The sequence below is a fragment of the Chiloscyllium plagiosum genome, unplaced genomic scaffold (genome assembly GCF_037043375.1).
Source record: "Chiloscyllium plagiosum isolate Xiang-an unplaced genomic scaffold, Cpla_swu_hap1 HiC_scaffold_19, whole genome shotgun sequence".
NCBI classification, from domain to species: Eukaryota; Metazoa; Chordata; class Chondrichthyes; order Orectolobiformes; family Hemiscylliidae; genus Chiloscyllium; species Chiloscyllium plagiosum.
In genome coordinates, this window is record NW_028270157.1 from 37,017,932 (window position 1) to 37,041,291 (window position 23,360).

At 41.4% G+C, this 23,360-nt stretch overlaps 1 protein-coding gene across 7 annotated transcripts in view; it reads left to right on the forward strand.

The window, feature by feature from the left end:
- Positions 1-23,360, forward strand: part of LOC122559665 (dedicator of cytokinesis protein 4-like) — a 569,310-nt gene that overhangs the window by 271,768 nt on the left and 274,182 nt on the right. For all 7 annotated transcript variants that reach the window (XM_043709516.2, XM_043709519.2, XM_043709517.2 and 4 more), the window contains exons 15-21: positions 4,010-4,172; positions 7,470-7,576; positions 11,426-11,579; positions 13,542-13,639; positions 13,749-13,832; positions 14,381-14,481; positions 22,050-22,131. In XM_043709516.2, the coding sequence (XP_043565451.2) occupies positions 4,010-4,172; positions 7,470-7,576; positions 11,426-11,579; positions 13,542-13,639; positions 13,749-13,832; positions 14,381-14,481; positions 22,050-22,131 (789 nt within the window). The remainder of the gene's footprint in view (positions 1-4,009; positions 4,173-7,469; positions 7,577-11,425; positions 11,580-13,541; positions 13,640-13,748; positions 13,833-14,380; positions 14,482-22,049; positions 22,132-23,360) is intronic.

Consider the following 23,360-nt stretch of genomic DNA (forward strand, 5'->3'; position numbering starts at 1 on the left):
GGTGATCTTATTGAAGCATACAAAATTCTAAGGTTACTTGTTAGGGTAGATGTTGGGATGATATTCCCACTAGAGAGGGAAGAAAGAACAAAGAACAGTAGAGCATCCAGATCCCTCTGTGTTGCACTTTATTGGGAGTCTCTCTCTACAATTACATCATAATCTGCTTTGTGATTCATCCTACCAAAGTGCATGACATCATAATTTCTCACGTTAAAGAACAGGAACAGGCCCTTTGGTCCATCAAGTCTGTGCTGACACGATGCCTTTCTAAATGGAAAACCTTTTGCTTCTATGTGGTCCACATCCCTGTATTCTGAAAATGTGTTGCTGGAAAAGCGCAGCAGGTCAGGCAGCATCCAAGGACCAGGAGAATCGACGTTTCGGGCATAAGACCTTCTTCAGGAAGAAGGGCTTATGCCCGAAACGTCGATTCTCCTGTTCCTTGGATGCTGCCTGACCTGCTGCGCTTTTCCAGCAACACATTTTCAGCTCTGATCTCCAGCATCTGCAGCCCTCACTTTCTCTCTGTTCGTGTAACTGTCAAGCTATCTCTTGAACGTTGCTATTGTACATGTTTCTACCACATCTGACAATGCATCCCAGGCACTTACCACCCTCTGTGTAAGAAAATGTGCCTTTTCCCCCTTTTATCTTAAATCTGTCCCCTCGTAATTGACAGTTCTACCTTGAGAGAAAAACTCCAACTATCAATTCTGTCCACGCCTCTCAGAATTTTGTAAACACTATCAGATCACTCCTCAAGTGAAAACAAACCAAGTTTGTCATTTTTCCAATTTCTCCTCATAGCTAAAACCCTCCAAACTGGGCAATATCCTGGTACATCTTTTCTGTGTCCTCTCCAAAGCCTCCACATCCTTCTGGTAGTGTAACAACCAGAACTGTACGCAATATTACAAATGTAGCCTAACTAAAGTTCTATGCAACATGTCTTGCCAATTTTTGTACTCCATGTCCCAACTGATGAAGGTAAATATGTCATCCACTTTCTTGACAACTAATTCACATGTACTACCACTTTCAGGGAACTGTGCACCTATTTGCCTCGATCCCCCTATGTTAACGCTTCTAAGGTTTCTGCCATCTACTGTATACTTGTTCCCCCCCTCACTTTAAACCTTCCAAGATGCATCACCTCATATTTGTCTGGATTAAATTGCATGTGCCATTTCTCCACCCAAGTCTCTAGCCTATTGATGTCATGCTAAATCCTCTGGTAACCCTCCTCACTATTCCCCAATCTTTGTCTTCCGCAAACTCACAAAACAGATTGCATACATTCTCCTCCAGATCGTTTATATGAATCACAAACAACAGGGGTCCCAGCATTGGTCCTTGTGGAACATCATTGGTCACGATCTGCAGTCAGAAAAAAACCCTTCTTTCCTCTATGCCCAAGCCAGTTCTATATCCAGCTTACCAGCTCATCATGGATCCCATGTAACTTCATCCTCTGTATTAACCTGCCATGAGGGACCTTGTCAAAGGCCTTGCTGAAGTCCACGTAGACAACATCTACAGTCTTGCACCCATCAATCATCTTTGTCACTTGCTCCAGAAACACACATAGTTTTCTGAAATATAAACTTTCCTGCACAAAGCCATCCTGTCTATCACCTAATAAGTCCTCTTCCTGCTTCTGTGTCTTAAGTTCCTCTGTTCTCCATTTTCCCGTCTAGTTTCCATAACACTTACTGCCCTTGTTCAACAAAAATCTATCGTTCTCACCTTTCAAATGTATGCTTCCCTATCCTCTGTAGTGTTTGTGAAAGAGTTTTGGATTTTGATTGTGGCCAAGTATGTTTTTAACAGCATTATTGAATGGCCTGGCTTAATCTTTAAGGTTATTCACCTTGTTCTGGACACTGTCAGCTTCAGGAATAGCCTATCTGTATTCTGTCAAATCCTTTAATTATCTTAATCTTCCCAATTATGTCATTCCTTAATCTTCTATTCTAAATCAACATAAACCTCAGCTGTAATGTCTATTCCTATAATTCAACCATTTTGGTTGCTGTATCTTTCTGGTGAATCTGTTAGATTTCCATCAAGGCTATTCTACCATTCATGAGGTGTGATGTCTAGGATTCAATGCGGTGTTCTAGTATCCCGACTAGATTTCTGCACGACTACAATATATCTTTGACCCTTTGGATACCAGCTGTCTTACGGCAAAAGCCAAAATCTAACTGACCTGTCAAATTATTTTCTGCCACTGTCTACTAATGTTTGAGATATCTGCACTTGGACCCTAAATCATACTCTGTCACTGTTCACTCACAGTTCCTAAACCACAAAATATTGTGGTCTAACTTTCATAGATCCAAAATGAATTTTGCAGATTGAACATTGAGTGATTAAGAAAAAAAAACAATCTACCAATACCCCTTTGTAATGTTTTGAACTCATCTATGTTACTTACTGTGTCAACTATCTTGATGTAATCAGCAACAATTAGAAACACCTCTCTCTCTTCTTTTATCTAAGTATTTTATAAATAAGGTGGGAAATTGTGGCCTCACCCCAAACCTTGGAGCAACACGAGCCGCATCCTGCTACTATTGTATGTAACACTGTCTTTGCACTCTGTCTCCTATGTAATTCCATATCTTATTCAATCAATCACCTTATTTTGTCTTAACAGTTACTTTTATTCAACTTTGCTATTTGGAATTTCATGTTATAAAATGCATAGGCAATACCAATCTCGCTGTATTTCCAAATCCTCAAAAAGCCCAACCAAGATCATTAGATTTGACTTAGCCTTTCTAATCAATTCATATATCCCTAATACTCAATAATTTTTCCATAGTTATTAACTCTATGAATAACATTAGACAAGTACGTCTATAATTTCCTAGTTTATCTCTGCTACTCTTTGCAGTAGGATGCCATTGGCAATTGGAAATCATTAGATCCTGATGATTTGTCCATTTTTAGTTAAAGTTTTGCCATTACCTTTTGTTTTGCTATATTGGTTCTAGTTTGTCCCTTAATTTACATTAATTTTCCTTGTACCCTTGGTATTTCATCTTCACACTATTTTCAAAGGAATAATATGAAGTAGCTATTTGGTAAATTTCCCATTTCATGATTCTCAATTATAGTGTAATCTGTTTCTGTGGTCAAGGTACCCATTTTAATCAAAGTCATCCTTTTTCTCTAAATATGTTTATAAAACTTTGAATGTTGTCTTTGCGACCTTTGTCAAGCTTTTTCTTGTATTTCTTCTGTGTTGCTCTTGTACCTTTTCTTTATCTGCTTTTGTCAATCTGTATATCACTCTCAGTCGAGGGGATTTTTACTGTTCCAGCACTTTTAGTTATTTTATTGTTGACAGGGTTTGTTTCTTTGTGCAAGTAGATTTCCAGTACATGGACACATGTCTACCAAAGACAAAATTGGCACTAATGTATTGCCAGTTCATAATTCTGCCCAGCCTATTTTAGTCAATTTCTGCCTCATTCCTTCAATGACAACTTTGGCTAAATATGAGGTCTTCACTCATGACTAACTCCTTTGTCTCCGTTTTAATACTGAATTCCATCACCTTTCATCACAGTTGTGTTCCCTTAGTTTTAGTATATTGACTTGAGATTACTTATTTTGTATTAAGCCTAGAATGGAGGTTATGTTCTCTCAAGCTATTGCACCAACTTCTATTTGTTTTTAATTATGTTTGTTTTCCAACTAATCCTCTGCAAAGATTGTCCATTTCTGATGTAATCTCTTTTGCAAAATGTTCCTTAACTTAAAAGGGTTGACAGCAAATAGTTGAAGTATGTTCTATTTGATGAAAATACCAAGTGAACATATTTGATTCAATTTTGCCAGATCAGATGCTCATCAGTTTCCTATCAATATATGACCTTTCTGTTGCATGAATTCTGTTAGCTTATTAGATAAATTTATTCTGATTTCCTTTGCACAGAAATATAAAAGCATTGTAATTCCTTGACCTTCAGAATTGTGTTCCTTCTCTTTACAGGATTGCATTTCACTGGGATCTGGAGAAATTCCAGTGAGCGAACACCACTCCTTTGTGCTTTACCACAACAATAGCCCCAGGTGGGCTGAGCTGCTGAAGCTTCCTATTCCAGTGGATAAATTTAGGGGTGCACATATCCGCCTTGAATTCAGGCACTGTTCCAGTAAGGACCATTACATCATTGACTTGTATACTACAGTTTCTATAAATGCAATGCTAAATACTACAACCCTGTCTAAACTGCAAGCATAAATGAAAAAAAAAGTTATCAGATTCAACGTTGCCAGTCTGCTGAGAAATTATTTCAAACTGAGTAATGCATTTATTATAGATCTCTGTACATGTTATTTACCCATGCTATGTCTCAGATGTGTCGCAAATACACAACATCCAGACTATAGGACTCTTTTCAGTTTGTGTCAAAACAGTCCAGTCTACCAAAAAACAAAGAGATTACTATTTGATGGAAGGATATGTGGTATTTCTGTTAATAGATTAATGATATGAGTTTAATAATGCATATTAAAACAGTACTTGTGGTATAACTAGGTTCAGTAACATCAGGTATTAATTTGCGATTGTCCACCACAGTTCTTGTCATTTGTCCTGGATATGGCAGCAAAAGGAAAGTTGGGGTCTTGCTTTTTGGGTCTGAAGGTCCTGATAGTACTGCTGCAATGCTGTGCAGAAGTCTCATCATCTTCCTCCAGGACAGACACAGGAGGCTATGACACCAGACTGTGTCAGCCTGGTCTGCGGTTGCCACCCAGATCAGTCCCACATTCACATTCACTCTTTTCCCCACTCCTAACACCTACATGCCCTCTGCGTTACCTATCGCTTGCTCAGGAAACTTCCCCACCTGCGTCAAAAGTAATAGCTGTGCCACCCATTTTCATCTTAATATTTGCCCCTCTCTCATATTAGCAAAACAACCCATAATAGGACACAGAGTCAAGATGGCGGCTCGTCATTCAGCTCCTCGCCCCTTTGTGGAGAGTACCCTGACTCTGACCACTCTGCATGGCAGGCTGACTGACTATATCTAAACCCCTAGTGGAGCCTGCCACTGACATGCTGTGCCAGGATCCCCTCATCAAAGGCCTTGACTTGTCCAAGGGCTGCTGTAAATCATGTCAAGTTTTGGGTTTGTGCTAAATTGCACAGCATTGCAGCAGTACTATTAGCCTGGTACCTCTGGTTGAGAGTGCCAAGCCCAAAAAGACAAGATAGGCCAAGGAAAGGCAAGGCAGACACGTAGTCAATGTCCGGGTAGGCTCAGAATGAATTAACACTAAGACAGCAAGCCAAGAACCCAGGGAAGCAACCTGGTCCCCACCATGAACTTGGTTTATCCCCTGAGCACAAAGTATCCTTACTGCAGCATTGCGGTGATAGTTGCATGTGTGTCCCACAGCAGTGAAGTACAGAAGTACCTTGTAAGTAGATCAAAGACGTGCCTTCAGGGCTCTTAGAGTTTGGCACATATGGGATGAGAGTGCATGTGGTTGTGGGGTGCATGTGATGGGCACCCATGGAGCATGCCCTGAGATTCTGTTGCATGGTGACCAACATGGTCAGCTACCCACTCTGATATCCATGAAGAGAATTCTCAGAGGTTGGTAAAATAGAAAGCTGCATGTGAATGAGGTATAATTCGTCAAGTTGTTCAAGAGTAACAATCTTGCACATATTAATGAGCTGCAATTAAACAAGTTGCGAAAGAGTAACAATCCTCCATAATCAGCAACTCATCACTACTGAGCAGGAATTTCGCCTCATCACCTAGAACTTTGTTAAAAGATGCAGTAAGTTGTTTCTGATGCAAAATAGGCCTTGCTGGATTTTTGATGTGATTCTGCGATATTTCTCACCATAGCCCCGATAAGATTCCTCCCACAGTTATACAGCACTTTAAAGAATAAATGTGGAAAAACATCAACATAACTGAGAGGCTCTGGATTCCAAAGATAATGAATCATTGCTGAAAAATGTGTTGCTGGAAAAGCGCAGCAGGTCAGGCAGCATCCAAGGAGCAGGAGAAATCGACGCTTCGGGCATAAACCCTTCTTCCTGAAGAAGGGTTTATGCCCGAAACGTCAATTCTCCTGCTCCTTGGATGCTGCCTGACCTGCTGCGCTTTTCCAGAAACACATTTTTCAGCTCTGATCTGCAGCATCTGCAGTCCTCACTTTCTCCATAATGAGTCATTGGCTTATTTGTGGTTGATTCTCAAGTGTAAGAGTTTTAACAATTTGAATTGCTTTCACCTTGGTGCACTCCTTTAAATTGAAAAGCTGCAGACAAGATTTCATTTTGCTTATGTTTGTTCAGTCTTCCTGTACATCTCTATGTCATTAAGGCTGGTGATAGTTGTCATTCATAAATTGGAGGCAAAAACATAGGCACTTTCTTTTTAATCGATATCTATGTGCAATTCCTTCTCTGTCTGTGTTGACACAGATTTTATTTTGAATTGAGAAAAAAATGGATAATGATTCAGTGAATCCCTGCTTGTGTGGATGATTTTACATCTCATTTACATGATGTTTTAGGAAGGAGGGTTAATCTATTTGGCACTCGGAGGATAAATTCAAATTCTATTTTAGGGTTACACTTTTTTTTATCACTCCAAATTTAAATTACAGCCGCATCCCATGATCAAGGAATGTGCTGATTTCATAAAGGATACCAGACTTGAAACTAACAGTGCTGCTGGCAACAGCTTCAGTTACAAATAGGTGATGCTACTCTCTCTGCCAAGTGTAAAGAAAATGGATGGCAGTTTTATATATAGACAGCTCATTAATGCATTTAATTAAAATTACATTTTGGTTTGCAACAAGTTTGGGAATTGTTTCTGCTATGGCTGTATTGGGCATCATCATGTTACAATGTCTACAAGGAGGCACATTGTTTTTCACATGAAACGTATTGCATCAAAGTGAATAATTCTTCTGCGGTTATATCAGGAAACAGTCAGTGGTTCGGTTGCCGTCCTGTATTGGCTGGAATTAAGCTGCTGAACAGATGATGGTTCACATTTTCCCTTTTTGTTTGTGGCAATTGCTATTGCCCTAATTGGAGCAACAAAATAATTTTGATAAAACATGGACCCTTTAGTATAATTGAAGCCTTCAACACTATGCTGATAGCACTTTTTTTTCATGAAGGAAAACTATATCTTCACACTGGAAAATAACACAGCAGATCAAAACCAATTTAACACTTCAAACATCAGTGGGAATCTCCAGAGTAAAGGAAAGAACATTGGAGTTTTTTAAAACACAATTCGAGGGCCTAATAGACTGTCAGAATAGTTTTCAATTTTTGCTGTTCCCAGAACAAACTATTAAGACCCAGTTCTAAGTCAAATTTTTTACATTTTATTAATTAGACCAACCTTCAGGTGGGAAATCTCCCCAATAGCTCTTACTTGTTTATTGTTTTTCATTTCCAGCAAAGGAAAAAGGAGAGAAAAAACTTTTTGGGTTCTCCTTTGTTCCACTGATGCAAGAAGATGGCAGAACATTGCCAGATGGTATTCATGAACTCTTAGTACACAAGGTAATTGCAATTTGAGTTTATTTGAAACATTAAATACTATAAAATTTCATTAAACCTTTATGGACAATACCAAGTGCCTGTCTCTGCCAAACCATCACTCAGCAGTTTCAAGCATCTTGCTGCAAAGGTTCTGTTCTGTTCACTAACTAGTGGAGATAATGAAGAAAGTGAAGTAGATAAGTGATAGAGGAGCATAAAAAGTGATGATAATGTAAGAAGCATTGGTTTGACACCCTGCAGAATATTGCATGTATTTATCATGTTGGGAAACTATGATAGCCATAATAGCACACCATGAAGCAACCAGGATTCTGCCAAAAGAGAAAATGCTGGAAAATCTCAGCAGGTCTGGCAGCATCTGTAAGGAGAGAAAAGAGCTGAAGTTTTGAGTCTAACTGACCCTTTGTCAAAGCTAGGAGACAGAAAGGTCAAGGAAAGGAAGGCCAGTGTCGCAGATGGACCAGGTGAAGGTGATGGAGGGATGGAAACTGGAAGTGAAGTTTATGAATTTTACCAGGTCAGGATGAGAGCATGAAGCCGCACTGAAATAGTCATCGATGTACCGATAAAGCAGTTGTGGGAGGAGACCCAGGTAGGCCTGGAACAAGAAATGTTCCACATACCCCATGAAAATACGGGCATAGCTAGGACCCATGCGAGTACCCATTGCTACACCTTTGATTTGGAGAAAATGGGATGAGTTGAAGGAGAGAACAAGTTCAGCCAGGTGGAGGAGAGTGGTGGTGGATGGAGATTCTCGGGCCTCTTTTTGAGGAAGAAGCGAAGAGCTTTCAAGAGATTGCACATCCATGGTGAATAGAAGGTTAGGGCCTGCAAATTGAAAGCTGTCAATGTGTTGCAGGGCATCAGAGGAATCCCGGATGTAGGTAGGGAGGGAGTGAGCCAGAGGAGAAAAGATGGAGTCTAGGTAGGAGGAAATAAGTTCAGTGGGGCAGGAGCATGCTGACACAATGCGCCTGCCGGGACAGTCCTCCTTGTGGATTTTGGGGAGTAGGTAGATACGGGCTGTCCGGGGTTGGGAGACTGAGGTTGGAAGCTATGGGGGGGGTGGGGGTGGGGGGAGGTTGGGGGGGAATGAGGCAGGCATCCTGAGGAAATGAGGTCAGTCACAGTGTTGGAGACAATGGCTTGATGCTCAGTGGTGTGATCATGCTCCGGGGGAGGTAGGAAGAGGAATCTGAGAGTTGGCACTCAGGCTCTGCGAGGTAGTGGTCAGTACACCAGACGACAACAGCACCCCCTTTGTCAGCAGGTTTGATGACAAGGTTGGGATTGGACCTAAGGGAGCGAAGGGCAGAAAGTTCGGATGGAGAGAGGTTGGAATGGGTAAGAGGGGCAGAGAAATTAAGGTGGCCAATGGCCCATAGACAATTGTCAATGAAAAGGTCGATGGCAGGAAATTGTCCTGGTGGGGGTGTCCAATTAGAGGTGGAATGTTGGAGGGATGTGAAAGGATCTGTGGAGTGGGGGAAGGACTCCTGCCCAAAGAAGTGAGCACGAAGGCGATGGAAGAAGAGCTCAGCATCATGTCGAGCCCGGAATTCATTGAGGTGGAGACGTAAGGATACAAAGCTGAGTCCTTTGCTGAGAACAGCACGCTCAGCCTCAGTGAGGGGAAAGTCAGAGGGTATGGTGAACACACGACAAGGGCTGAGGTTGGCAGAGATGGGGTTCGAGGGATTGGGACTGTTGGAAGGTGGAGGGTGGGCAGGGGTGTGGATGAGAAGTTGAAGCTTGCGTTCCTTAACATCTGCAAGACAAAGGGTCAGTTAGACTCGAAACATCAGCTGTTTTCTCTCCTTACAGATGCTGCCAGACCTGCTGAGATTTTCCAGCATTTTCTCTTTTGGTTTCAGTTTCCAGCATCCGCAGTAATTTGCTTTTATCCAGGATTCTGCCAATCTCGACTATCCTAACTAGAGGAAAAGATTGAGGAAAATGAATTTGTACTAGCTGGAACAGAGCCTCAGAGCAAGGGTTATTATGTTTTGCAAGGCATTAGTCAGTGAGAGGGAAACAGTTAAATCAGCCTTTTCACTCACCTGGCAATGTCCTTCACTAAATGAACACAGGGCTGAGTTTTCTCAGCATCTGGGACAAGTAATGTCTGGAGATGCTCACAACGGTATGGTACCCACAGATTCACATTAATGAGGTGCGCTACCATTGACTTTCTAATCTGTAATAGGCTCAAAGCTGGAGGGCACAATTCCAGTATAAATGTCAGGATTATGGCTTACACATTGTGATGACTTCGGTAACAAAAAAAAATTGCTGGAGAAACTCAGGTCTGGCAGCATCTGTGGAAAGAAAGCAAAATTAACGTTTTGAGTCCAGTGCTCCTGCAGAACTGAAGATAACTCGGAAAAGATGACTTGTATGCTGAAGACAGGAGATGGGGAAAAGGAGTGAGTGAATAGTGGAGATGGAGACCAGAGAGAGAGAGCAACATAAGACAAACAACTGTGGATGCCAGAAATCCGAACCAAAAACAAATACCTGTAAAAATACTCTAATTCTGGCAGCATCTGTGGAGAGAAATGTTTCGGGCCCAGTGACACTTCTTCAGAACTGATGGTAACTTGAAAAAGGTTGATTAGTATCCACCCCTAGCATCTCTCCACAGCACCTTCTCAAGCAATTGTCTACCCATTTCTTTCCTCCCTCCCCAGTATCCAGTGACCCGGATGCAATTTCTTGGTGAAACAGTGATTTACCTCCACTTCAATGAATCTAGTCTTCTGTATTCACTGTTCACAATATGATCTTGTCCACACTGGAGACACAGAGCCCAGGGTGGGCAACTGCTTTGCAGAACACCGACATTCAGTCTGTTAAAAATGTCCCCACTTGAACAAATCACCATGTTCCGTGGTCAGCATCTCTGCCTCAGGCTTGCTGCAGTGCTCCTGGAAGTTCAATGCAAGCTGGAAGAACAGCACCTCATTTTATGCTTGGGGACCCAGTACTCTTCAGGACTCTATATCAAGTTCAATAATTTTAGAGCCTGAAAACCTCCTCCCATGCCATTGCCCCAATCCCCACACACCAGACCTTCTCATCATATGGGGTCCTGTCTTGTCAGCCAACCCATTTTCACCCATCAATGGTCTCCTAGCCACTTATCTTTCTCCCCGGCTCACCTTTACCCATTCCTGTGTCTGGCCAACTGCTGCTTTCTCTCTCTCTGGGCTCCCTCTACCTATTGTTAAATCCTCTCCTCTGCCCCACACCATCTGCAGCATATATACCAATTTTTTCCCAGCTTCAATCAATTCTGAAGAAGGGTCACTGGATCCGAGGCATCTGACTTCTCTCCACAGATACTGCCAGACATGCTGAGTTTCTCCAGCTATTTCTGTTTTTGAGAGATAGCAATAGTTAAGGAGACACAGGGATAGATGTTCAGGAGAAAGAAAAGCTGATAATGGGGACCATGAGTAGCTGAAAATAGGTTGACTAAGCTGAAAGCAGCCCATGTCATGACAGGGCCTAGGGTCTGGAGGTAGGTAAAAGGCACAGAAGAAAATGTTAAATTATTAAATTCGACTTTAGCGACTTTGTTCTATTATCAGTGAAATTGACCTGTTGCCAATATTACGATAACAAAATAATGCTACATATTGATCTCAACACCCTAGAGTTATGATTCCCAACTAATTCATATAAGAAATCTCAAAAACGTCTGCACCTCCGTTAACTGATGCACAATGTCCGAGATACACATTCCGGATGGTTTTAATTATCAGTTTGACAATAGTGCAAAGCTTCCTGTTTTAACATGTTAACTTGGTAAAGGCTAAAAAATTTGCTATTTGTTTTTTGCAGTGTGAAGAAAACACCAACTTTCAGGACCCTGCTCGCTACCTCAAACTTCAGTATTGTAAAGGAAATCTCCATGGTAACAGTCAACCAGTCAAAGCTTCCAAGGAGAGTTTTTGGATCTCATCTTTTCTGTGCTCAACTAAGCTCACTCAGAATGGTAAGAAAATTAAATAAATACCTGTATACCTTTTGCTTTAGGTTCTTCTATTGGGTGTGTTCATAGCTCAGTTTCTGTCTACTGACCTAATGAAAAGATTTCAGCTGGTGCTGACAACAATGATTCTCGAGTTTGGGTCTTCAAGTTATATTGAGTGGTTTGCAGAGCAGAATTTGCATAGTTGGAGAGGATAGACTAAAATTCTAAAAGATCCAAGTTATCAGATTTAACTGCCTTTACATTGCTTAATATTAATATTTACTAAATTAAATGACTCCGCCATCTGGTACAAAATGTAATATATAGGATAAAAATAGTCGAACCCCGTCCATTTTTACATATTATGAAAGAATATGTTTATTTGCAGACAGTGACGAATTGCACACTGTTATTTTCTTATTTGTGATTTGATTACTGGTGGATCTGTAAATTCAATGGGTATTGCTAATCCCTCACACTCTTATGAAGGTGGTGTTGAAGGTGGGGGAGCACCTTGCTAAACCAATGAAGTCCCCTCTGGTGGTGATACTTCTACAGTGGTTACATAGACTATGCTGTTCATTGACAGTGATGATGAAGAAACAGTAATGCAATAATTGCTTATTAGGACAAAATTATTATTGCTAACAATCAGGACAGAGTTGCAAGAACATCACATCTCAATGAAATCAACCATTGATACTGCACGGGAAGAGGGTACTGATTGGTTAGCCAATGGACTCTGATTGTTGGCAGTGTTGCCATGGAGAAGGCACCAGGGACTGGCATTTAGCTGCCAAACTGTTGTTTAAACTTAAACTGGACAAGTCGGCCTAAGGGAATGCACCAGAGACTGACAGTTCCCCCAAGCTTCTGTTTATTTGAGAATGAAGCAATGTGTGGATATGTACTTTCTGTTTGCAAAGGACCAGCCCCTGCATGGAATATCTATACCTTCTAGCAAGCATAAGTGAGCCAAACTATGAACCTGATGAATAATCTCAAATTAGCTGTTAGTGTAATTAACGCAATCAGAATTGTTTAGTAGGTGCCATTTAATCACAGAATTACATCTAATGTTAGACAGTAAGCTCTGTGTTTTGTAAGTAGAGATTGATTGAGTATAGTCAGTGCTCTGCCTGTTGTGACCAGCCAAAGGAACATGCTATTTCATATGATCCACTGCTAGAATGTATGCCTCCATAGCTAGCACCACACTAGCACTGAAATTCATGTTGGACATTCTTTATTTTGTGGTGTGATTGAGAAACTGCTGACCCAAGTTGAAACCTCTGAGGCCTGAGCAGCCCTACAGCAGTCTCAGAAAGGAAGAGATTTTGGATTCTGATCTTTTCTGTGCTCTCGGAAATGGAGTAAATGCATTTTTTTGATTTGCTTTAGATTTTTCAATTTGGCTGTGTTTGTATACCCCATAAGGGTCAATATATAAAACTAGTGTATGGCTGAGGGTTGAAGATCCCAGATGCCACCTTCAGGGTAGTGAGACCGATTGATCTTGACATTGGGGTCACAAAGCCCACAATAAATTTAGCTGATGGTTTTATTCCTTGTTTGAATTTTGATTTATTTTTAACAACACTCATTGAATTTTGAATGCAAGAAAATCATGTTGTTTCAGCACTAATTAGATCTGCTAGTGAGTATCCAATGTCTGCCTTCTAATTCTGACAGAGGATCATAAGGTCAACTTTCTTTCTCCACAGTTTGTGCCTGAACATTGTGTGTCTCTAGCACGTTGCTTTATTTATTGTGATAAAAGCTTGTTTTTAACAATTACATGTCTATATATAAGCAACGCTATGCTTAATTTACTCATACTTAAGTACTTGTGATTTGAAAGTAGGAACCAAATTTTAATTTTAACTTCTACAATTATACAGGACTAAAATAATTCTCATGTTTGTTTGTTGGTTATTCAACTTTCTTTGTACGTAGACTTCTAACATTTTCTACTTTTTTAAGGAGATTTGTTGGATTTTTTGAAGTGGAGAGCCCACCCAGAAAGAATATGCGACATCCTGTCAAAATTCAAAGATATAGACGGTGCAGAAATAGTCAAGGTAGAAATCATGTTGTAGTTTGGTATTTCTCCAGAAGAATATGGAAAATGACCCACAATTTATTGGGAAGACCTGTGATTCTAAATTCTTTCTCAAATTCATTTTCTAGTTTCTGCAAGATACATTGGATGCATTATTTGGAATTTTGGATGAAAATCCACAAAAATATGGATTGAAGGTTTTTGATTCATTGGTGAGTATTTTAATGATTTTATTTCATTTCTGAGGTGATGTGGACCCTTGAGCCAAATCATCCACATTCTGTATCCTTATAACAAATGCTTTGCTTTAAATTGAAATCTAATTTGAAAATGATTTAAAATAATTGGCATTTTTGTTAATCTGTTTTTGGATGGTTTAAGATCATCACAAAAAGATAAATTGTAGATGGCATATATAAATGCATTTTTCAGCACTTGCCTTTCTCCTGTTATATTCTTTCTGCTCATCAACCATTCTCCTGCACCACTTTATTTCGTGACCTCTGAACAGTTTAACATTTTAGTTGTAGAAATAAACTTTTCCAAACAAATTTCCAAAAACAGAGCCATACTGGACTTGAATTGACAACTCTGTTTCTCTCTTCATAGATTTTGATAGCCCTGCTGAGTTCCTCCAGTACTTTTTTGTTTTGGATTTCAAGCATCATCAGTATTTGACTTTTATTTAATTGACTGAGGTGTACCCATTAGAGTATCTTTGTAAGAATATTTTTGCCTCTCATGCAATTGTCTGTTACAGGTTCATATAATCAATTTGCTGCAGGACATCAAGTTTCAGCATTTTAAGCCAGTCATGGATACATACATAGAAAGCCATTTTGCTGGAGCGTTAGCTTACAGGTACTGTCCAGTGGATTTGCTTCCTCATTTATAGAACATAGAACATAGAAGAATACAGCGCAGTACAGGCCCTTGGGCCCTCGATGTTGCGCCGATCCAAGCCCACCTAAACTACACTAACCCACTATCCTCCATATACCTATCCAATGCCCTCTTAAATGCCCATAAAGAGGGAGAGTCCACCACTGTTACTGGCAGGGCATTCCATGAACTAACGACTCGCTGAGTGAAGAACCTACCCCTAACATCAGTCCTATATCTACCCCCCCTTAATTTAAAGCTATGCCCCCTTGTAATACCCGACTCAATACGCGGGAAAAGGTTCATACTGTCGACCCTATCTAACCCCCTAATCATCTTGTACACCTCAATCAAGTCACCCCTAAACCTTCTTTTCTCTAGTGAAAACAGCCCCAAGTGCCTCAGTCTTTCCTCATACGATTTTCCTTCCATACCAGGCAACATCCTGGTAAACCTCCTCTGCACCCGTTCCAATGCCTCCACATCCTTCCTATAGTATGGCGACCAAAACTGCACACAATATTCCAGATGCGGCCGTACCAGAGTCTTATACAACTGCATCATGACCTCAGGACTCCGGAACTCAATTCCTCTACCAATAAAAGCCAGTACGCCATATGCCTTCCTCACCGCACTATTTACCTGGGTGGCAACTTTCAGAGATCTGTGTACATGGACACCAAGATCCCTCTGCTCATCCACACTACCAAGTATCCGACCATTAGCCCAGTACCCCATCTTTTTGTTTTTCTTCCCAAAGTGAATCACCTCGCACTTAGCTACATTGAATTCCATCTGCCACCTTTCTGCCCAGCTCTGCAGCTTCTCTATATCCTGCTGTAACCTGCCACATGCTTCCTCACTGTCAACAACTCCTCCGACTTTCGTATCATCCGCAAACTTGCTCACCCAACCTTCTAACCCCTCTTCCAGGTCATTTATAAAAATGACAAACAGCAATGGTCCCAAAACAGATCCTTGCGGAACACCGCTAGTGACGGCACTCCATGAAGAAACTTTGCCATCAACTACTACCCTCTGTCTTCTTCCATCCAGCCAATTCCTAATCCAAACCTCCAACTCACCCTCAATGCCATATCTCCGTATTTTCTGCAGTAGCCTACCATGGGGAACCTTATCAAACGCCTTACTAAAATCCATATATACCACATCTACCGCTTTCCCCTCATCAACCTCCTTCGTCACCTTTTCAAAGAATTCAATAAGGTTTGTGAGGCACGACTTGCCCTTCACAAAACCATGCTGACTATCCTTGATCACATTATTCCTATCCAGATGTGCATAAATCCTATCCCTTATAATTCTCTCTAAGACTTTGCCCACAACAGAAGTGAGACTCACCGGCCTATAGTTACTAGGGCTATCCCTACTCCCCTTTTTGAACAAGGGAACCACATTTGCTATCCTCCAGTCTTCTGGGACTACTCCTGTAGACAAAGAGGACATAAAAATCAAGGCCAATGGCTCTGCAATCTCCTCCCTTGCTTCCCAGAGAATCCTAGGATAAATGCCATCAGGCCCAGGGGACTTATCTATTTTCACCTTTTCCAGGATTTCCAACACCTCTTCTCTACATACCTCAAAGCCATCCATTCTACTTATTTGTGCCTCAGTATTCTCATCGACAACAATGCCCTGTTCCTGAGTGAATACTGAAGAAAAGTATTCATTCAGTGTCTCCCCAATCTCTTCCGCCTCCACACGCAACTTCCCCCTACTATCCTTGACTGGACCTATTCCTACCCTAGTCATTCTTTTATTCCTAACATACCTATAGAAAGCCTTAGGGTTTTCCCTAATCCTATCTACTAAGGACCTTTCATGTCTCCTCCTTGCTGCTTTTAGCTCTCTCTTCAGGTCCTTCCTGGCTACCCTATAACTCTCAATCGCCCCAATTGAACCTTCACGTCTCATCTTGAGATAGGCCGCCCTCTTCCATTTAACAAGGGATTCCAATTCCTTATTAAACCACGGCTCCCTCGCACGACCCTTTCCTTCCTGCCTGACAGGTACATAATTATCAAGGACACTCAATAGTTGCCCCTTGAACAAGTTCCACATATCATTTACACTCTTGCCTTGGAGTCTACTTTTCCAAGCCACACATCCTAAGTCATGCCGCACCGCATCATAATTTCCCTTACCCCAGCTATAAATCTTGTCCTGTAGTACACACTTATCCCTCTCCATCACGAGTGTAAAAATCACCGAATTATGGTCACTATCCCCAAAGTGCTCACCTACCTCTAATTCTAACACCTAGCCTGGTTCGTTACCCAGAACCAAATCCAGTATGGTCTCACCTCTTGTTGGCCTGTCTACATATTGTGTCAGGAAACTCTCCTGCACACATTGAACAAACACTGACCCATCTAACGAACTTGAGCTATAGCTTTCCCAATCAATATCAGGAAAGTTAAAGTCCCCCATAACAACCACCCTATTACTGTCACTCATCTCCTGAATCACCTTCCCAATCCTTTCTTCAATGATTCTAGGACTATTAGGAGGCCTGTAAAAGACTCCTAACAGGGTGACCTCACCTTTCCTATTCCTAACCTCAGCCCAAACTACCTCAGATGGCAAGTCCTCATCCATCGTCCTTTCCACCGCTGTAATACTATCTTTGACAAGCAATGCCACACCTCCCCCTCTTTTACCCCCACCTCTGACCCTACTAAAACATTTAAATCCCGGAACCTGCAACAGCCAATCCTGTCCCTGTTCTAGCCATGTCTCCGTAATAGCCACAACATCGAAGTCCCAGGTACCAACCAACGCTGCAAGTTCACCTACCTTATTTCGTATACTTCTTGCATTGAAGTATACACACTTCAAGCCACTTCCCTGTTTACAGGCACCCTCCTTGGAAATTGATGCCATGTTCCTCACCTCCCTACACTCCAGGCCCTGCACCCTGAAGCTACAATCTGGGTTCCCATGCCCCTGCCGAGTTAGTTTAAACCCCCCCCAAGAGCACTAGCAAACCTCCCCCCAAAGATACTGGTTCCCCTCAGGTTCAGGTGTAGACCATCCTGTTTATAGAGGCCCCACCGTCCCCAGAAAGAACCCCAGTTATCCAAAAACTGGAACCCCTCCCTCCTGCACCATTCCTGAAGCCACGCATTTAATTGTTCTCTCTCCCTATTCCTCGAATCTCTATCACGTGGCACGGGTAACAAACCAGAGACAACAACTCTGTTTGTTCTAACTCCAAGCTTCCAACCTAGCTCCCTGAAAGCCTGTCTAACATCCTCAGCACTCCTCCTACCTATGTCGTTGGTGCCAATGTGGACCACGACTTCGGGTTGCTCCCCCTCCCCCTCCAGGACCCGGAAAACACGATCAGAGACATCACGTACCCTTGCACCTGGGAGGCAACATACCAAACGTGAGTCTCTCTCGTTCCCACAAAACCGCCTATCTGTGCCACGAACTATCGAGTCCCCAATTACTACTGCTCTGCTCTTCTTCACCCTTCCCTTCTGAGTAACGGGGACAGGCTCCGTGCCAGAGACCTGAGCCCCGTTACTTACCCCTGGTAAGTCATCCCCCCCACAAGTATCCAAAACGGTATACTTGTTCTTGAGGGGAATGGCCGCAGGAGGTCCCTGCACTGGCTGCTTCCTCCCAGTCCCCCTCACTGTCACCCATCTATCTGCCATCTTTGGAGTTACTACTTCCCTATAACTCTGATCTATGACCCCCTCTGCCTCCCGAATGATCCGAAGTTCATCCAACTCCAGCTCCAGTTCCCTAACACGGTCTTGGAGGAGCTGGAGATGGGTGCACTTCCTGCAAGTGTAATCGGCAGGGACGTCGATGGCATCCCTCACCTCATACATGTTGCAGGAGGAACATTGCACTGCCTTCACTGCCATCCCTCTAAAGCTAACTGTTTAAACAAAAACTGTGTCTAAATAATACAAGCAAAATTCAGCACTTACCTGCTTGCCACAACAGATGTTATTATTAGGTTAGAGGAGGAGGGCGGGTGGGAGGCACTACCCGTGTAGTGCCTCGGGTTCCTCTCCTTCACGCTTTTAAAGGGGGAAAAAACTAACCCAGCTAAGCTTACACTAACTGCTTCCGGGTCTCGGCTGCCCCTCTGCTTGCCGTCACTTCCTCTGCTGCTCCCGCTCTTTCTGTGAAGGAGAGAGAAAACAAAACACCAATGCCCGCTACAGGTAAGTAATTTTGAAAAAAACTCTTACCTTAGCTGTAGTCTCCCGGGTTCACCTCAACTCGGCGGCTGCTCCCACTCAAAATCTGTTATACTGTTATTTTTTTTTGGGTTTCTTGTATTTAGAGAACAGTGTCAGGTATTCATTTAGAGCTTTTTATCTCTTGTGCATTAAAAATGAATTCCCTATTTGAGTAGTCCAAGAATTCAACATAAAAGTATCTCTGTGAGTTTTTTTTAATATCATGTACTCTGTCTTGCAAATACTTGTGAGCCTTTCATTTTAACATTGTTTGGGAGTAGTGGTGCCATCATTGCGCATGTATAAGGTTGAAATGAAGTTTCAAAGTCAACACCAGATGCTCTAAAACCTCCTTTGTCACATGAGTAGACAGGTCTACTTGCCTTATGATCAAATTTATGGCTTGTAGCACACTGCTGCACTAACTGATTGATTGTTGTGATTCTAACGTCATACATACGCAGTCTTCACTAATGAACTGAATTTCCTGCAATGTAAATGGAGAGTGTGTAGGCCTTTGCTTTTATACGATTCATCTGAAGATTCTTCTCCATTGTTTTAGCATAGCGTATATACTTTGACTCTTGACACCCTCAAAAGGTTTCCACTGCGCACGTGGAAAGTTATGTACTTTCACACTGTGAAACGTTCTGCCAGTTTAAAAAAAAATTATGGCAACACTTAAATAAGTCCAATAGACATGAGCAAATGGGTTAGAATGATGTCACTGGCAGGGGTAATATGCATCTGTGCTTTGCAAGTGCGTGCTGAGAGCATTTTGGGCATATCAGCAAATATTCTCCACTGTATCACAGTACTGTCTCAATGTAGTTATAGGATCATGAGAAAGTGGAGCAAGGGTCGGCCATTTTGGTTCTTAAGTCTGCTTTGCCACTCAACTAGATTAATGGCTGATTTCATGCTTTTACCTGCACTATCCATGATAGGGAGTTGATGGCGCAGTGAGATTATTGCAGGACTGTTATAGAATCATAGAGATATACAGCATGGAAACAGATCCTTCGGTCCAACTCGTCCATGCCGATCAAATATCCTAAATAAATCTAGTCCCATTTGCCAGCATTAGGCCTATATCCCTCTAAACCAGTCCTATTCATACGCTCATCCAGATGTCTTCTTAATTTTGTAATTGTACTAGCCTCCACCATCTCTTCTGGCAGCTCATTCTATACACGCACCACCCTCTGTGTGAAAAAGTTGCCTCTTAGGTCTCTTTTAAATCTTTTCCCTCTCACCCTGAACTTGTGCCTCCAGTACTGAGCTCCCCTTTCCCAGGGAAAAGACCTTGTCTATTTACCCTGTCCATGTCCCTCATGATTTTATAAACCTCTAAAAGGCCACCCCTCAGCCTCCAACACTCCAGGAAAAACAGCCCTAGCCTACTCAGACTTTTCCTATAGCGCAAACCCTCCAACCCTGGCAACATCCTTGTAAATGTTTTGTGAACTCTTTCAAGTTTTGCAGCATCCTTCCTATAGAAAGGAGACCAGAATTGCACACAATATTCCAATAGTGGCCTAACCAATGTCCTGTACAGACACAACATGACCTCCTAACTCCTATACTCAGTGCTCTGACAATAAAGGAAACATACCAAACGCCACCTTCACTATCCTATCTACCTGTGACTCTACTTTCAAGGAACTATGAACCTGCACTCCAAGGTCTCTTTGTTCAGCAACACTCCCCAGCACCTCATCTTTAAGTGTATAAGTCCTACCCTGATTTGCCTTTCCAAAATGCAGCACCTCACATTTATCTAAATTGTACTCTGAGGTAACCTTCTTTGCTATCTATTATACCTCCAATTTGATGTCATCTGCAAACTTACTAACTATATACCTTCTGTGTTCCCATCCAAATCATTTATATTAATGACAAAAAGCAGGGGCCCAGCACCGATCCTTGTGGTACACCACTGGTCACAGGCCTGTAGTCTGAAAAGCAACTCTCCACCACTACTTTCTGTCTTCTAACTTTTGAGCCAGTTCTGTATCCAAATGGCTACTTCTCTCTATATTCCATGTGATTGAACCTTGTTAATCAGTCTACCATAAGGAACCTTGTCGAACGCCTTACTGATCTTTTAGATCATATAGAGCCATAGAGATGTACAGCACGGAAGCAGACACTTCGGTCCAACTCGTCCATGCCGACCAGATATTCCAGCCCAGCATCTGGAAAATATCCCTCCAAACCCTTCCTATTCATATATACTACATGCAGATCACATCACCGCTCTGCCCTCATCGATCCTCTTTGTAACTTCAAAATACTCAATGAAGTCAGTGAGACGTGATTTCTGATGCACAATGCCATGTTGACTATTCTTAATCAGTCCTTGCCTTCCAAATAAATGTAAATCCTATCCCTCAGGATCCCCTCCAACAACTTGCCCACTGCCGAAGTCAGGCTTACCCGTTTATAGTTCCTTGACTTATCCTTACCACCTTTCGTAAATAGTGGAATCACATTAGCCAACCTCCAGTCTTCTGGCACCTGGAGCAGGGTTTGAATCCTGCCATGGCAGATGGTGGATTTGAAATTTGGAATTAAGAGTCTAATGATGACCATGAATCCATTGTCAATTGTCAGGAAAAGTCCATCTGGTTCACCAATGACCTTTTATGAAAGGAAACTGCCATCTTTAGGTGGTCTGGCCTACATGTGAGATCAGGTCCACAGCAATGTGACTGAATCTTAACCACCCTCTGGACAATTCGGGATGGGGAATAAATGCTGGCCTAACCAGTGATGCCCTCATCCTGTGAATGAATTTTTAAAAACCTATTGCATTTACAGGCACAAAGCCATATTCCTGGATTCTTTTATTATCTATTTACTTATTGGTTTCTGTCTTGCACATGCTCCAACTGTTCAGTTAGATTTTCAACAGAAGCATTTTGATTTTCTCAAAACATGCCACATAATTGCAGACATCGAATGGTGTCTAAAAAAATTCATATGAGAGCAGTTTAACTTTCTCCCCAGTGAAAATGCTGTGTCAGTATCAACATAGAACTTATGTATCTGGATTGCCAGAGGTCAAAACTCTGTACATTGAGTGAATGCAAATTCACTTAAGCGATTGCTAAATCTTGTTGACACCAAAATGAGACCACATTTTTTCTAAATAAAGGCCATGAAAATTGGAGCTGCTTTTGTGAACAACATAGTATTTTTTTTCAGTGTTGGTGATAGAGATGTGGTTTACCCTATCTAACAGTAAAAACAACTAAGGAGGAAAAAGGTAAATTTAAATCAACATTCATATAACACCACAATCTTTAAATGTCACAGGGATCTTATCAAAGTGCTGAAAAGATACATTGATCGATCAATAGAAGCAGAGAGACAAGAACATATTCAGGATGTGTTGAGGGTAAGTGTTGCATGCACCAATAAATGTTCATATTAAAGATACGTAAGGATTTCAATCTTTTTAATTCACGACAGCAATCACTCTAGGGATGTAATGCACTTCATAAATATTGCAAGTATTTGCAGTATGTATTGGTGAAGTAATAACTCTTGTGGCTTAGTAATAAGATGCAAAGCTCATAAAGCAAAGATCTAGATTTTGTGTTAAGAATAAAGGTGCCATCAATCCTCACGATAATTGAAGAGTACATATCAATCAACTTATGGTCTGCAAGTTAAACTCAAACATCATAATGTTCCTGCTTGGTTTGCCTGTTACTGGATATGCTTCATGCCAATAATATATAAGAATATGAATGTCACTTGCCCAGCAGACATCCATGAAATACACAATTGTCCATTCAAGTGCAAATGAATTTTTAACATTATACCCATTATAATTACTTCTGAGCAGCTTCTCTGGCACAGAAAATTTAACTTATACAATGTGGAATCTCAGATTGGAATCAGCATTAGAGGTATAAAAATATATGGAATTGAATATAGCTATCGCTTGCTCTCTTGCTCGCTCTCGCGCTCTTTCTCTATTGTCTCTTTTTTTAATTCTAGTTTTCTTCTGTCTCATTTTCTCTGCATGGTTTTACACTGAATTACATACTCTAATTTACACATTCTGATTTTAAACCATTGCCTGTCTAAGTATGGATGCTTTTTTGTGGTTGAAGGGAAATTTTGAGGGTTAAATTCATCCTGACAAGGAGCATGAAAGAGGCTCATATCAAACCAGCAGCTGATTTTTCACTCTGCCCAATTTTGAGTCTGTTGACTTCACAGAATGATAATTCAAACACACTTTGTTTCCCAGGCACTCTATCGCTCTTACTTGCATTAAAATTAAAAATCTTAGCAATACTTGACAAACCATTGGAAAAGAAGAATTTGTATGGTGAAAAATCAACCACTAACTGGCTACAAGCCTGTTTCACATTACAGGTGTAGGCTAATTTCACTCCTGCTGATGCTTGCCCTGTGTGCACATATTCCAGGTGCCCTGTGGAAGGTGCCACACAATCCTGACAGTTGAAATGTGATGAAAGGCAAACAAAGATCATTGCCACTGACCACAAAATCTGTTCTATTACAATTTGTGTTGAAGAAAAAGCTTGTGTATTTTTTAATCCAATTTTCTTAATGTTGATTCTTTTTTAAACACATTGAAAAATTATTTTG